This window comes from Aulonocara sp. 'chitande type north' Nkhata Bay, linkage group LG6, assembly GCF_057382095.1.
Source record: "Aulonocara sp. 'chitande type north' Nkhata Bay isolate Kocher_YH1m ecotype deep benthic linkage group LG6, A_spYH_male_GT1.1, whole genome shotgun sequence".
In the NCBI taxonomy this organism is placed as follows: Eukaryota; Metazoa; Chordata; class Actinopteri; order Cichliformes; family Cichlidae; genus Aulonocara; species Aulonocara sp. 'chitande type north' Nkhata Bay.
Window position 1 is genome coordinate 33,614,986 of NC_141349.1, and position 15,124 is coordinate 33,630,109.

At 39.0% G+C, this 15,124-nt stretch overlaps 1 protein-coding gene across 4 annotated transcripts in view; it reads right to left on the minus strand.

The window, feature by feature from the left end:
• Positions 1 to 15,124, minus strand: part of crebbpa (CREB binding lysine acetyltransferase a) — a 50,328-nt gene that overhangs the window by 22,617 nt on the left and 12,587 nt on the right. For 3 of the 4 annotated variants that reach the window (XM_086296434.1, XM_086296433.1, XM_086296436.1), the window contains exons 2-4: positions 13,395 to 14,113; positions 915 to 1,091; positions 460 to 730 (exon numbers count right to left, since the gene is read on the minus strand). In XM_086296434.1, coding sequence (XP_086152560.1) covers positions 460 to 730; positions 915 to 1,091; positions 13,395 to 14,113 — 1,167 coding nt within the window. The remainder of the gene's footprint in view (positions 1 to 459; positions 731 to 914; positions 1,092 to 13,394; positions 14,114 to 15,124) is intronic. The other variant, XM_086296435.1, reaches the window with a different exon arrangement.

A 15,124-nucleotide genomic window follows, 5' to 3' on the forward strand; every position in this document is an offset into this window, starting at 1 on the left:
TATTGGATCTTAGCAAAGAAATCTCACCCAGTGCAGATTCTTTCCCTGGGGAAAGTCCAGTCTATGTAGCTCAAATTCCTGTGGCTTAAAAAAGTGATGTTATGATGTTTTAATTTCTAGCTTGTATGTTGTTTTGTCATTTGTTTTACTACTCTTATGGGTAGGAGGGGTAAAAACAAGTTAATACTAAATAGACACAGTTATAGATAAAATAGACCATGTTTTTTGTTGTTAAGGGCAGTAGAGGCCTTAAAAAATGCAAAATAAACAAATAAAATAAAAAAAATTTTGTTAAAAGCAGCTTGAATAAAAAGCTGCGGGTGTTTACTAAGAGCTAAGCTATTTGTGTTCTGACCCTTTAATGTCTCAATCAGTGTAAAAAGGGGTCGACTTCCATGAACTGTCCATCTGGAAATTATCGTTCATTTCCTTCACTTCATTTCAAATGCTTCTACTCACCCTGGCAGGATTTGCCAGCCTGGCAGTGCGTCATGTGATTAAGGACGTTCTTCATAGTGCGGCAGTGAGGCAGGGCGCAGGCCCTCACTTCCCCATTAGCCTGTTCTCGTCGCTGGCATTTATGTGCGTGGAGCAGCAGGACCAGCTGCTGCTGGATCAGCTTGCGCTTCTCAGGGTCGGCTGTGGGGCCTGCCGAAGGCACTGCCACACCTCCGCCGCCAGCCAGCGGGAGCATCGCTGCCTGCTGCTGAGGCGGCTGCTGCTGGAGCTGCTGCACGGACAAAACAGGCAGATAAATGTCAAAGTTGTGATAAGTTATCAGCAATTCAACAGTGTGACTCAGAAATGGTGCCAAAAAGGAGATAATTTATTTGTAAATGGTATTTATAAAGAAAAACAAGAAAAATAAATGTTTTGTGTACAGTAATATCTGAATATGTCTAAAAAGTACTGACCATGTTTGGCACGCTAGTAACAGCAGCTCCTTTGAGCTCATTAGGGAAGGGTGGCAGGCTGTTGGCAAGGGCAGACTTGTTCTGGAGCTGCTGCTGAGGGTTTAGCTGCTGGCCAGGTCCTGTAGCTCCCTGACCATAGGACTGCGCCCCGAACGGACCATTACTACCCAGGCCCATCTGAAAATACGGACAAATGACCAATAAGTCAGCACAGTAATTGAGCAGTGTTGTTAGCTGCGGGGGGGGGGGGGGGGGGACGACCCCAAAACAAAACTGCTTATAGTCCAGAATCCTGAAGGAACAAACTCAGATTGATTAAAGCATTCACAAGTTTAAAACATTTGATATAATGTGGTTAAATGTTTACCTGAGGGATTATGTTAGTTCCTCATTTACAGCCTTAACATGTCAAAAAGAGGTTCTGCCTCAATTTCAATGCCAATTTGTCATTACAAGACCCCCTCTGCCAAGACAAGCACTTGCGTAGCTGTGCCAGGATAATTGTGCCTGGTCCTGTTCTAAGCAGCACAGTGATGCTCTGGCATCCTGTCAACTCAGCATGACACAAGCTATTGCCAGGAAAGACTTCTTGACTACTGAGTCATTTTTCCTCCTGCTCCCTTCTTTACTTAAGCTAGTTAGTAGACATGGCACAACTGAAAACTTTACTAACAATGCAGCAATTAACATGAGTCACCAGAAAAATGCTCTTCTACTCTGGCTTTTTTCTTTAATTAGCCATTTCAACAGGTAGTTAATCATAAATTGTGTTCTCAAGATCCTTTTGGGTTGTAGGAGAAATTGTTACTAAGTTTTATTAAGAAAAGCTTGTATAATAACAAATCTGCACAAATCGTCAGGAACACAATTTATCTTAAGAGATTATGACCCAGTTTCGCAGTCTTACATATGCGACTCTTATCACATATGTGGGTGGAGGTTGTACACCTGTTATTTAAACTGGAGGTGTTCCTGTCAACTAATTTCCCTCAACAACTAAAACAAAACAATGCCACAGTCTAAAGGGCATGGTTAAGCACCATTTGAAATTGGAAATGTGTGGCATCAAACACAATTTCACATCAGTGTGCCCAATGGCAGCTTGTGTTAATGCCAACATATTTCACCTGCAGGTTAACATCCACACACCCTTGAAGAAGGTGGTTACGTGCCACTTTAACTCCGCAAACAGTCATTCCTCTTCCAAGTTTGCACAGGTTTTTAAGCACAGACAGTATAAAAGATGGACACTGCCGCTCTGACGCCACCTATTGGTTTTGGACTCTACAGTCTCAACTTTTGATGTGATACGGCATATTTGTTTTTCAAGCCTAAATGTACCATATATCATACAACAAGCCATAACTTTAATCAGATGAACCATTAAAAATTCTCCAAGCGCTAGTGATAGCACCAGCTTCCTATTTGGGACAACCATCCAACAATGCAGCCAACTCCACTATCTAAGCATTTGAATTGTACAAAAAGTTCAGCTGACTCAGAGCCGTTAAGAGGAAGAAAATCCTTCATAGATGCCAAAACTTAGCTTGTACCAGACTGTAAATACACTTTTTTAATGCTGTAATATTGTGCATTTTAACATAGGAGTCTAAGGGGGATACCTTGCTTTTGGAGCCAGTCGCAAATGGTTACAAGAGAAACTGCAGTTTTTGACACTTCCATACTGCCATTATTTTACGCTCCAGAGATTGCTCTGTGGTTTTTAAGATTGTCTCACATTCCTTGTTTACAACTTCCCATCACAGAGACAGAGTTGCTGCCATTTACTGTCTGTGTAACATCTTAAAAGACATCCAAACAGGAAAACATTCTGGTTACAGCAACCGAAATGTTAATGACATTAAGCAACTTCAATGGGCACAAAAGTTTGGAATCAAATCAACTGCAACCATCATTGTATAGTTATAAAATACAAATAAGGGATTTAGTAAACATGTTCTTCTGGTGCACAATGAAGCAGGCAGCAAAGTTCAAACAACTACTGGTCTAATTGTGGGCTGCAGCTATCAATTATTTTAGTAATCGAATAATCTATTGATTAGTCGTCCGATTAATCGAGTAATTGGATAAGAGATAAAGTGGTTTCCATATTAGAAATTGCAATGTTGTAAGTTTAACTGCATATAACATCTGTCAAAAAAAACTAAAAAAAAAAACCAACAAAAAACCCTTTGATTGTATTTACATGCCATATTAAATTTTATTTTTTAAAGAAAACATTGTCTTGAATGCAAAAATATATAAACACTCAAGTTCTCTCTGGCAGAGTTTTATATCCTGGATGAGGCAGATTTGTTGTGTGTCCATGTTTATGGGTTGTTGTGCATGTGTGTCCAAGTGTGAAGAAGTCAAGCGAAAAGTGAGTTTGCGTCTATAAGCCTTCAAAGGAGAATGTGGTGGCTGCAATGAAGAAAAGCGAGCACATCAGCATTCTGAAGTTTGTCCAGCGCTCTGACGCAAAGTTTCTGTGCAGCTGAAAACAGATGCATAATGGTTTAGATGTTAATTAATATTAATAATAATTCAGCGTCCAGAGCTTTACTGGTCCATGTCCATTTTTATTGGCTTGTGAAAAATACTTTTATTTTTATGTTTTTACATATTATTACAATTTAATGAACACAATATCTTTGATTACTTCACTTTTAATCTGAAAAATGTTCCCAAAGCTTTTAAATTAATCTGGTCTAGTACACCACATGCCCCCCCTCACATTAAATGTTTTAATGGTGAGTACATCTTCGCGGTGTGTAAACAGTTCCACATTAAACTGTGCCAGTGTCATCATCACTGTTGTTGTTGTGTTATTGGTTTTTGTTTAAAATTGGGGGCTGCGTGGACTTAATGTTGTCATAAATACATTTCTATTGCAGGTCTGTTTTCAGTCGCAAATGTGTGTGAAATAACACAGAGCCACGTGTTAAACGAAGCATCGAAGCAAAGAATGTTTGTCGAGAATTTTTTATTTTTGGATTACTCGAATCGTTGGAGCTCTAGTGCATTCACAACTTAATCTACTTGAATGGGCTAGATAAACCAAACAGCTGTCAGCAGAGCCTAAAACAGAGAGCACAACAAACCAAATCAGCACAGCAGCCATGACTGTCGTAAGTTTCAAAGTTTGACTGAAGGGTTTATCCAACTACATCCAAACCAAAATAGCGCTCACGCTCAAGAAGTCTGAGTGCATACATTAAGATGTGTGCTGCTGGAGGGAATAAAATCCTTGTTAGTGCCTTGCATTATACACTGATTAACTTGCTGCTGCTCTCTCATCCAGAGAGCTGCTGGGAGACCAGACCAGACTCTGCCATGCCAGGCCAGGCTGTATCCCCCTCAGGCTGTTGACACCGCTCCAATAGACCAGATAAAAAAGACCCAGCTGAGACGACCAGACACTGGCAGGCTTTCAACACAGCTGAGCAGACGGACACACACCCACACCCACACCCACCCCCTTCGTTTCACTCTCTCCATTCAGTCCCCCGCTCTCTGACACACTCCACACATCGACAGGCAGGACAGTTGCCAACTATCATCTCACCACGTTGCTGCCAGGCGAGACTGTTCAGCTGAGCTAGCCTCCCTCCTTCATCCCAAGTGTACTCCGCCTCTGTCATTTCAACTTATTAAGTGGTTTACAATACCTGTCTTTCTTTGCATCACTGAAATGGTAAGCAGCCACCCAATAAGCTGGAGAAGGCTGGGCGAGTGCTCATGCGTATACAGTAACAAAAGGAGCATGTGGCGGTAAGGAGCTTCTCACCAACACAAATGCCCAGAAAGAGATTTACAACCTGCGATTAAAGGACAATAGAGGAAGCTGCATACAAAGAATGGGTCTGGTGGTTTTCTCCTTCAGAGCAGTTGGTGACATGATAATCACAGAGGACCAGCTGAGCCTAAAACATGCACACGGACAAGGTTTCTCCTGGCTCAGAACGGGCCTCGAGTGGGTGACTACGCATGGCCATAAATGCAATCAGCCCACCATGAGTCTGTGTTGTGTTGTGTTATTTGAATGAAAGCTATACATTTAGTTGTTAATAAGCAAATACTATAAGTAAATAGATTAACCCTTTAAGACCTACCATAGAACCAAGTCCGCCAGAGATTATCTTTATATTTTTACATGCTGTAGTGCCATTTGTGGGAGCATTTCAAATTGCTATACATCAATACAACAGGTATATCCCAAATTTTAATAATATGTATGCATTAAGTCCATAGTAACTACATAAATTGCAAAAAAAAAAAGTGCAATAAACTACAAAAAACAAATTGAAAATCGTTTGGGTTTTTTTTAAAACATATATTTCTAGTTAGAGTAATGTAAGAGGCTTATCCCTCAAAATTGTAAATACAAAAAAGTTGCACAAAATAGTTTCCAATCATGCGGAATTTATTTTGAGTGTCTTCCTAGTTTTATTTTTGAGATACGCCAATTTTTATATACTGCAGGAAAAACAAATATAAATATTATAATGTAAATTTGCAAAAAAAAAAAAAACAAAAAAAAACATGTGCATCAAAATAAATTATTTCCAGCAGTGCAATTTGAGTTCTAAGCATCCCAGAAACAATACAGAAAAGCATAAAAGTCAAATATAACTTTTAAAAACACCAGTACAGGCTTATAAGGCCCTGAAGGCAAAAAAAAAAAAAAAAAACCTACATTTTCCACGAAAATGACATCACTTCCGGTTTCGGGCAGGTAATGGCGGACACGCGATAGTTCGCGCTGACATCTATTCCAATGTAGGAAGTGTTACGAACAGCTGATCGGATCAGCAAAGCATTTTTCTGGAATATTATATTTTTGTTCCTGCAAGTGCTTTTTATGCAATTTTTGGGAAGCTATATGTGGAAGGAAACTGTGACCTAGGACAAGCTAATGGCACAAGTTGTAAGTATAACTCCTCCGGTTTCATATGCGAAAATTTTTTTTTATTGCGCTAGCTTACATGGTTCCAGTTCTACAGAGATTTAAAAATAGTTATGCAAAACGGAGTGTGCCCTCTCCAACCGGTTTTAAAGGGTTAAACACAAACCCTATATGATTAGACACGCTGAGCTATGATTCATATTTGCCCGTAAGTCATGGGGTAAAAATAAGGTTTTCCTTCTTTCTTTCTTTTTTAAATTAAAAGTCTTTATTTTCAACAAAAATTTTCAATTTTCACCAAGTAGGGGTCTGTAGTTTGACTTAAAGTGAATTGGCCCATAATTTAATTATGACGGGCAGATAGAGCAAAAAAAACAAAACAAAAAAAAACCCACCACCTTTTTGGGTTATATTTAAACCTGCAGAATATCCGTGGACTCTCCGTGTACACCACTCCACTTTAGCTCCTGTTTTCCCCTTCCAGAAAGTTGGCATTTGACAAATGAAGCAGTTAACTGTGTAACCTCAGCTCTTGACCTGAGGGCTACAAACTGTCAGTGTAGCTGCTAACGGGAAGCTTCAGCAACATGTAGCTTTATCTGTATTCTCATGCAAAATAATGATTCAGAACAAAATTATGAAATCAAAGATCATTCTAGGCTTTTTTTAACATGTGAATAGTGACTCTGTCAGATGACTTTAGTTATAAAACTGGGATACGCTAAACAGTTTCGAAAACAGCTTGGAAGCAACGCCCGGCTTACATTAGTCTCAATTGCTATCATTTAGACGCTTTTGGTTTTTCTTGGCATTAACTGGCTGTGGGAGGCACCAAAATCTGTGCAGGAAAAATCCCTGACAGAGGCATACACACAAAAAACAGGCCCGTTTCTGTAAATGCTGACAGCCCCGTCGCTGTTACTTCGACATCAGCTTTTAATTGTTTCTGTGGTTAAATCGTGTCTACAGACGCTGGGAATGACTCGACACACATTCACTATCTCAGTAAGTCTCTTCTCAGAAGACTGGAGCTTCTGTGTATGTGTGCTGTGGTTAAGAACAAATTTGGTGTCTTGGCTTTGACACAGCCAGTTAAATAGATGGCTTCCTAGTGATTTCCTGCAAAACCACATTGGTGACAAGTGTACGTGTAAGCCGCAAATGACACTCTCCCATAGACACACACATAATTATGCATCCCTAGACTAATCTTAACAACAACTGAACAGTTGACAGCAGTGTACCAGTTCCCTGCCAACAGTGGAGTATGCATTTTTGAGTGCTATAAACAAGTGGACTGGAAGAAAGAACTGTTTAGATGAACCATAAACGTGACTTGCGAAGTGTATAGATACAGATGCACTCGTGCCTACCTTCATCACACAGAGTGTGTGTTGAGGAGGGGCTTCAATTAAGCTCCTAATCAATGATAACAAAAGCTTTGGTGTGTTGCTATAGTGAATGTAAAAAGTCATTTGAGATGAATCTCCATCTCATTACACAGCCAATTAAAAGCTATATATAAAGCTAAGCTCTAGTAATTTTTTCAGATGCACAAAAAGCATTTCAAAATAACTGTCTATGCAAATCAAACTGTGTCCTATATCATTTGAGAATAACTGCGAGCTAGGGCTGGGCCATATCATCCTGTTCACGGTAATACTGGTATAATGTTAGGCAATGATAAGAAAATGAAATATCACGATAGAATATGGGTAAAACGTGCATGCGCAGTGCCTTTGTTTTCATACACACATGGTGGAAAAAGCATGGCGGCGACGGAGAATAAGGGCGAAAGCGGATCGTTGAATGAAACAGATGAATCAGAATTGGTTTGTAAACATGATGTAACTTCAGTGGTGTGGAACTGGTTTGGCTTTTCTCCGGCAGATGCAGACCAAAGCACTTCTTTTGTTAGAGCATGCAAGCGGGCCGCCGTTATTACCGAACCGATTTTATGTGGTACACGACGCTCAAAAATCTTTTATAAAAAAAAAAAATTAAAAAAAGTTTTAGTACGACTTTGGTAAGCTACGAAGGCGCACCACTTGATGGATTGCTGGGGCATTACGGCTACCGTAGTCAGGAGCCTCGCGGAGTGATACGTACTGTGCTTCAACATAATATTACCGCATTGTGTGTGTTTATAAGGTTGATCTGATATCCTCGTGTTGGTGTTGTTCCCAGATCATCATACTAAATGTTGTTCCAGGATCAACATTGCAAGTGACCAATCAGATGTTGTGACGTCATACTTTTGCGACTTCGGGAAAAACCGGCGAATGGCTTGGCGCGCAAAGGAATAACGTCACAACAATGTGATTGGTCACTTGCAATGTTGAACCTGGAACAACATTTTCATGATGGTCTGGGAACAACACCAACACGAGGATATCAGATCATCCGTGTTTATAAGCTCTTTTGAAGTTTTGTGGATATTATACATGGTTATGCTGAGGGTATGTCGGCCTTTTGGTTAAACTGTCAGCAAGGAATTTGCATTTGCACTGTTAAATTTTTACATAACTTTAATGCACATAAAAAAACAGCTGCTTGTTTAAGTGAAAATACATTGATGGGGGGGTGTTGCACTAATAAAGTTGTGGAGTTGTTAAGTATTTTGTCTCGAGTCAATTATATCGTTATCGCAAATTTTCAAATATATATCGTTATGAATATTTTTGGCCATATTGCCCTGTCCTACTGCGAGCTGTTAATTCCACGAGTCTAGATTTGTAACTTTGCCATTTATGAAAGGTTGCTACACAAAGCAAAGTAAAACAACATTTATAATGGGATTGGGCAATAAGGAAAATGTAAGATGTCTTATATTAAAAATGAACTGAAATATAATGCAATAAAAACATGATTTCATAGACCTCGTTTAATGCTAGTTCCTTTTCAGTTAGGATCTGCCACAAATTTTAGGAAAGTTGAACAATTCTCCATATTTCACAAGATAAATTGTGAATGAGATTCTAAAAATAAAAATCACCCTAATTAGCACTGACAGGTCAAACTGATAACTAGCAAAAACATATAAAAAAGGAATTAAAGAAAAAAAAACCCCCAGCAATTTCAATTCAATTTAATTAAAGCTGTTTCAGGAGTTTTTAAATGTGATTTCTATCCAAAAGGTTATTAATGAAAATTAACAGTATAGATCTTAAGTATGTGCCAAAAAAATTGAAGAGAAAGGCACAAACATGTAAAATGCTTTAAAACAGATGTTTTCTGAGGTAGCAGAACATTTAACATAGTTTTGTGGTGGATCTTTACATGTCATATTTAGGGAGAAACAAAACCTTTGTTTGTTTACAATATAAACTTCAAACAGCAGTTTTAATTTCTGCTGTGTCACTGTAGTGCTAAAAAAAATAAAAAATTAAAAATTAAAAATTAAAAAAAAAAAAAAAAAATTTTTTACTCCATGAGCACAGTTTTAAAGCTGTGCCAGGTGATCACATAAAAGGACGTTGCTTTTAGGGCTGGGCCATATTATACCGTTCACGGTAATACCGGTATAATGTTAGGCAACGATAGGAAAATGAAATATCGCGATAGAATATGAGTAAAACGCGCATGCGCAGTGCCTTTGTTTTCATACGCACATGGCCGATTGTTGAGTGAAACAGATGAACCAGAATTGGTTTGTAAAAATGGTGCAACTTCAGTGATGTGGAACTGGTTTGGTGTTTGTCCGTCAGATACACGACAAAGCACATTTTTTTGCAGAACATGCAAGCGGCCGTCGTTATTGTCGTATTTGTCGGACTAAGATGCTCTTAAATCTGGGAGTAATCTGGGTCCTAAACTCCGTATGCTTCAGTTCAAACGAACACTGCAGCATCACTGAGCGTTAAAAACTGTCTAAATTCTTTCATCTTTAATAAAACGATCAGCATTGCTGCTTTACCAGGTGTAACTATGAAGTTTAACTTTCAGGCATCCATTAAAACAAAATTTATTACATTTAACAGAGTTAGAAGTTAGCAGGAAGCTAGCGGAAGTTAGCTCGCTAGTTACCTAAGCATGATATAGCATGTTCTGACTGAGAGATTTCTGAAAAAAATCAAACGTACAGCTCTGCTATCACTTCCAACATAAATGAAGACAGAAAACTAAACAGCAGTGACGTTTGTAGGGTTACTGAAGTTGGGCTAGCTGGTATATAATGATGTGCTACGTAATCGCTAGCGACACAGCTATGTTAGCATAACATAAACAGGGAAGCTGGAGGACGAACACTAACGCTTTTCCACTTATAAAAGTTAACGTTAAAGTTCCTGATAATTAGAGACAAATGCAATCGCATGGCAGGGTGCTGTAAACGGACCAAACTTCAGTCAGGAGAACAACTGAGATAATCCATCCACAATACGAGGTTAGTCATTAATATACTGCAACAACATGGGAATAGAGCAGCTGCCAGAGAATTCAACATTAATGAATCAATGGTACAGAAGTGGAGGAAGCAAGAAGAATGAGTTTAATAAAGTTTGATTTATCTGACTGCTTTGTTTCGCTTAATGTGCCTTATAATCCCGTGCACCTTATGGTCCGAAAAATACGTACTGCACACTGCAGTTTAATGTTGCAAAGCACCTCTTTTTAACTTCAGTGGATATTATACATGGTTATGCTCAGGATATGTCAGCCCATTTCTACTGGAAATGCCTTTTGGTTAAACTTTCAGCAAGGAATTTGCATTTGCACTGTTACATTTTTATAAAGCTTTAATGTACATAAAAACCAGCTTCTTATTTAAGTGAAAATAAATGGAAGGTTGTCTTTTTGCGCTAGTAATGTTGTGGAGTTGTATTTTGTCTCGCATCAATTATATCGTCAGTTATATCGTTATCGCAAATTTTCAAATATATATCGTTATGAATATTTTTGGCCATATTGCCCTGTCCTACTGCGAGCTGTTAATTCCACGAGTCTAGATTTGTAACTTTGCCATTTATGAAAGGTTGCTACACAAAGCAAAGTAAAACAACATTTATAATGGGATTGGGCAATAAGGAAAATGTAAGATGTCTTATATTAAAAATGAACTGAAATATAATGCAATAAAAACATGATTTCATAGACCTCGTTTAATGCTAGTTCCTTTTCAGTTAGGATCTGCCACAAATTTTAGGAAAGTTGAACAATTCTCCATATTTCACAAGATAAATTGTGAATGAGATTCTAAAAATAAAAATCACCCTAATTAGCACTGACAGGTCAAACTGATAACTAGCAAAAACATATAAAAAAGGAATTAAAGAAAAAAAAAACCCCAGCAATTTCAATTCAATTTAATTAAAGCTGTTTCAGGAGTTTTTAAATGTGATTTCTATCCAAAAGGTTATTAATGAAAATTAACAGTATAGATCTTAAGTATGTGCCAAAAAAATTGAAGAGAAAGGCACAAACATGTAAAATGCTTTAAAACAGATGTTTTCTGAGGTAGCAGAACATTTAACATAGTTTTGTGGTGGATCTTTACATGTCATATTTAGGGAGAAACAAAACCTTTGTTTGTTTACAATATAAACTTCAAACAGCAGTTTTAATTTCTGCTGTGTCACTGTAGTGCTAAAAAAAATAAAAAATTAAAAATTAAAAATTAAAAAAAAAAAAAAAAAATTTTTTACTCCATGAGCACAGTTTTAAAGCTGTGCCAGGTGATCACATAAAAGGACGTTGCTTTTAGGGCTGGGCCATATTATACCGTTCACGGTAATACCGGTATAATGTTAGGCAACGATAGGAAAATGAAATATCGCGATAGAATATGAGTAAAACGCGCATGCGCAGTGCCTTTGTTTTCATACGCACATGGCCGATTGTTGAGTGAAACAGATGAACCAGAATTGGTTTGTAAAAATGGTGCAACTTCAGTGATGTGGAACTGGTTTGGTGTTTGTCCGTCAGATACACGACAAAGCACATTTTTTTGCAGAACATGCAAGCGGCCGTCGTTATTGTCGTATTTGTCGGACTAAGATGCTCTTAAATCTGGGAGTAATCTGGGTCCTAAACTCCGTATGCTTCAGTTCAAACGAACACTGCAGCATCACTGAGCGTTAAAAACTGTCTAAATTCTTTCATCTTTAATAAAACGATCAGCATTGCTGCTTTACCAGGTGTAACTATGAAGTTTAACTTTCAGGCATCCATTAAAACAAAATTTATTACATTTAACAGAGTTAGAAGTTAGCAGGAAGCTAGCGGAAGTTAGCTCGCTAGTTACCTAAGCATGATATAGCATGTTCTGACTGAGAGATTTCTGAAAAAAATCAAACGTACAGCTCTGCTATCACTTCCAACATAAATGAAGACAGAAAACTAAACAGCAGTGACGTTTGTAGGGTTACTGAAGTTGGGCTAGCTGGTATATAATGATGTGCTACGTAATCGCTAGCGACACAGCTATGTTAGCATAACATAAACAGGGAAGCTGGAGGACGAACACTAACGCTTTTCCACTTATAAAAGTTAACGTTAAAGTTCCTGATAATTAGAGACAAATGCAATCGCATGGCAGGGTGCTGTAAACGGACCAAACTTCAGTCAGGAGAACAACTGAGATAATCCATCCACAATACGAGGTTAGTCATTAATATACTGCAACAACATGGGAATAGAGCAGCTGCCAGAGAATTCAACATTAATGAATCAATGGTACAGAAGTGGAGGAAGCAAGAAGAATGAGTTTAATAAAGTTTGATTTATCTGACTGCTTTGTTTCGCTTAATGTGCCTTATAATCCCGTGCACCTTATGGTCCGAAAAATACGTACTGCACACTGCAGTTTAATGTTGCAAAGCACCTCTTTTTAACTTCAGTGGATATTATACATGGTTATGCTCAGGATATGTCAGCCCATTTCTACTGGAAATGCCTTTTGGTTAAACTTTCAGCAAGGAATTTGCATTTGCACTGTTACATTTTTATAAAGCTTTAATGTACATAAAAACCAGCTTCTTATTTAAGTGAAAATAAATGGAAGGTTGTCTTTTTGCGCTAGTAATGTTGTGGAGTTGTATTTTGTCTCGCATCAATTATATCGTCAGTTATATCGTTATCGCAAATTTTCAAATATATATCGTGATAAATATTTTTGGCCATAATCGCCCTGCTCTAGTTGCTTTCCAATAATGTTGCTTTCACTCCCAAATAAGTGCGAACATTTGTGCATGGCTCAACAAATCCGGCATCCGCATAGTTTAAAATTTTTACAAAATAATTTACTGGCTTAAATGTTAGCGTCAATTAATAGAGGATCACAGCATAAACTGGGCCCAGAATGACAAGATGCAAAAATGCCACATTAACAAGCTTTTCGACTTCGCCTATACAATGAGTGACCACCTAGTTTGTGTCCAGTGTTAAAGTTGTTCCAACACACCTTTTCTTTAATCAAAAATGAATACTTCAATGCAATTTAAAACAAAACAAACAAACAAAAAAATCAGTGCCAGAGAAATATCCCGTGTGTGCCAAAAAATACTTGGGGCTCACAATTTGCATGTGCCAACACTTGATATAAAACAAACAAAAATAATAAAATAAGTGTCACTCACCTTGTTCATGTTGCCTGCTTGCTGAGCAGTACTGAGGGTAGTGTGAGCTCCCATCTGTTGCCCTCCCTGTGTGAGCGTCTCTGCCAATGCACTACCTGATCCTCCTTGTCCTGTTGCAGTTCCCTGCATTGTCTGTCCCTGGTACTGCATGCCTGTTACCCCTGCCCCACGTCCTCTCCCAGCTCCAGGTACAAGGCCACCATTCATCACTTGCCCAGGCTGCGGCTGCCCTCCCTGGTTCAGGAGTCCAGTATGGCCCTGGTTGTTGTTAATCATGGCCTGACTGAACCCAGTTGTGTTTAAGCCCATAGTTGCAGTATTGTTGTTGTTGTTCTGTCCTGCTACTCCAGTTGGGGTTCCTGCTTTTTGGGCCTGAGGGGACGGGTGGTTGTTGGGGGAGCCCTGGCCAAGAGGGCTCTTACCCAGTGGTGCTCCTAACTGTGGCCCCATGCTGCCTGGCTGAGAGCTAACTGTGCCTATATTAGAAGTAGTACCAGCCCGAAGCAGCTCTGAGAGCTGCTTGTGCTTGGCCGCTGCATCTGGGACGGCAGAGGCACTGCCACCGCCAAGTCCTGACTGAGTGCCTCCTGGTCCGCCAGCTCCAGGTGCTGCTCCACCATTTGAAGGGATCCCGCCCATCAGGCTAATATCACCTCCATTGGGGATCAACTCATCTGGAAGGTCATTCTCCAAATCGTCCCAGGAGAGTGACCCAAGATCTATGAGAAGGGATAGAGAAGCAAAATGTCACAAAATGTTTTATACAACCATGTGACTCAGTGCCAAGCATTCATTCTCCTCTGCTTCAAATAAGCCTGTACTCAAATCACTGAGTACCAGAGCATCTAGATCTTATCTACTGCTAGCAACTTATTCTACAATGCAACACATGACAGTGGGAAGATTTTTTTTCTACCTTTTAACAGTTTTGAGTCCCCACCATAAACATTCCAACCACAGCAGAAAAACAGCCAGCATGTAGGGCTGCTCGATTATGGCAAAAATGATAATCACGATTATTTTCACTGAAATTGAGATCTCGATTATTTGACGACATTTATTTAACAATAACAATGTATTGAATAATGACTTTAAAGATTATCAAAAAATAATATAAAATAGTGTGCAAATACTGCTAAAAGTGCAAATGTTTGCAATATAAAAAATTAATGAAAAATGTAAACATCTATGTTTAGTGAACTTTGCAGTGTTGCTCTGTGGTACAGCTACGACACTGTAGCAAAGTTTACACACTATGTCTACTTGATCCACGTCCGACTCCGCGAACCCATAAAGTCACTCTCCTCTCCAGATAATTTCTAGGGCTGAACGATATATCGCATTTGCGATAATATCGCGACATGATCAAGTGCAATTTTCTAACCGCAAAGGCTGCGATTATACTCTGGACATGTCCAAATTCATGGGCTGCATCCTCCTGAGGCCGCATTTGTAGACCGATTACGTCACAGCGACACGCCGAAGGCTGTCCAAATTCATAGACTCCTCCGAATGTAGTCGACAAATGCGTCCTCCTTTTCCCCGAATTTGAAGGATGGGTCGGGTGTGTCCTTCGTGGCCTACCATATCCCAGAATTCATAGCGCGGCCCAGCCAAACTCCAGTTTCCAGCAATGGCGGCCGCTACTAAGTTTTAAAATTACTCATACTAATCTTTCTGGGTCACAAAATAAACTTTTAACATATTTTCAGGCGAGAAAGTAGTTGTGT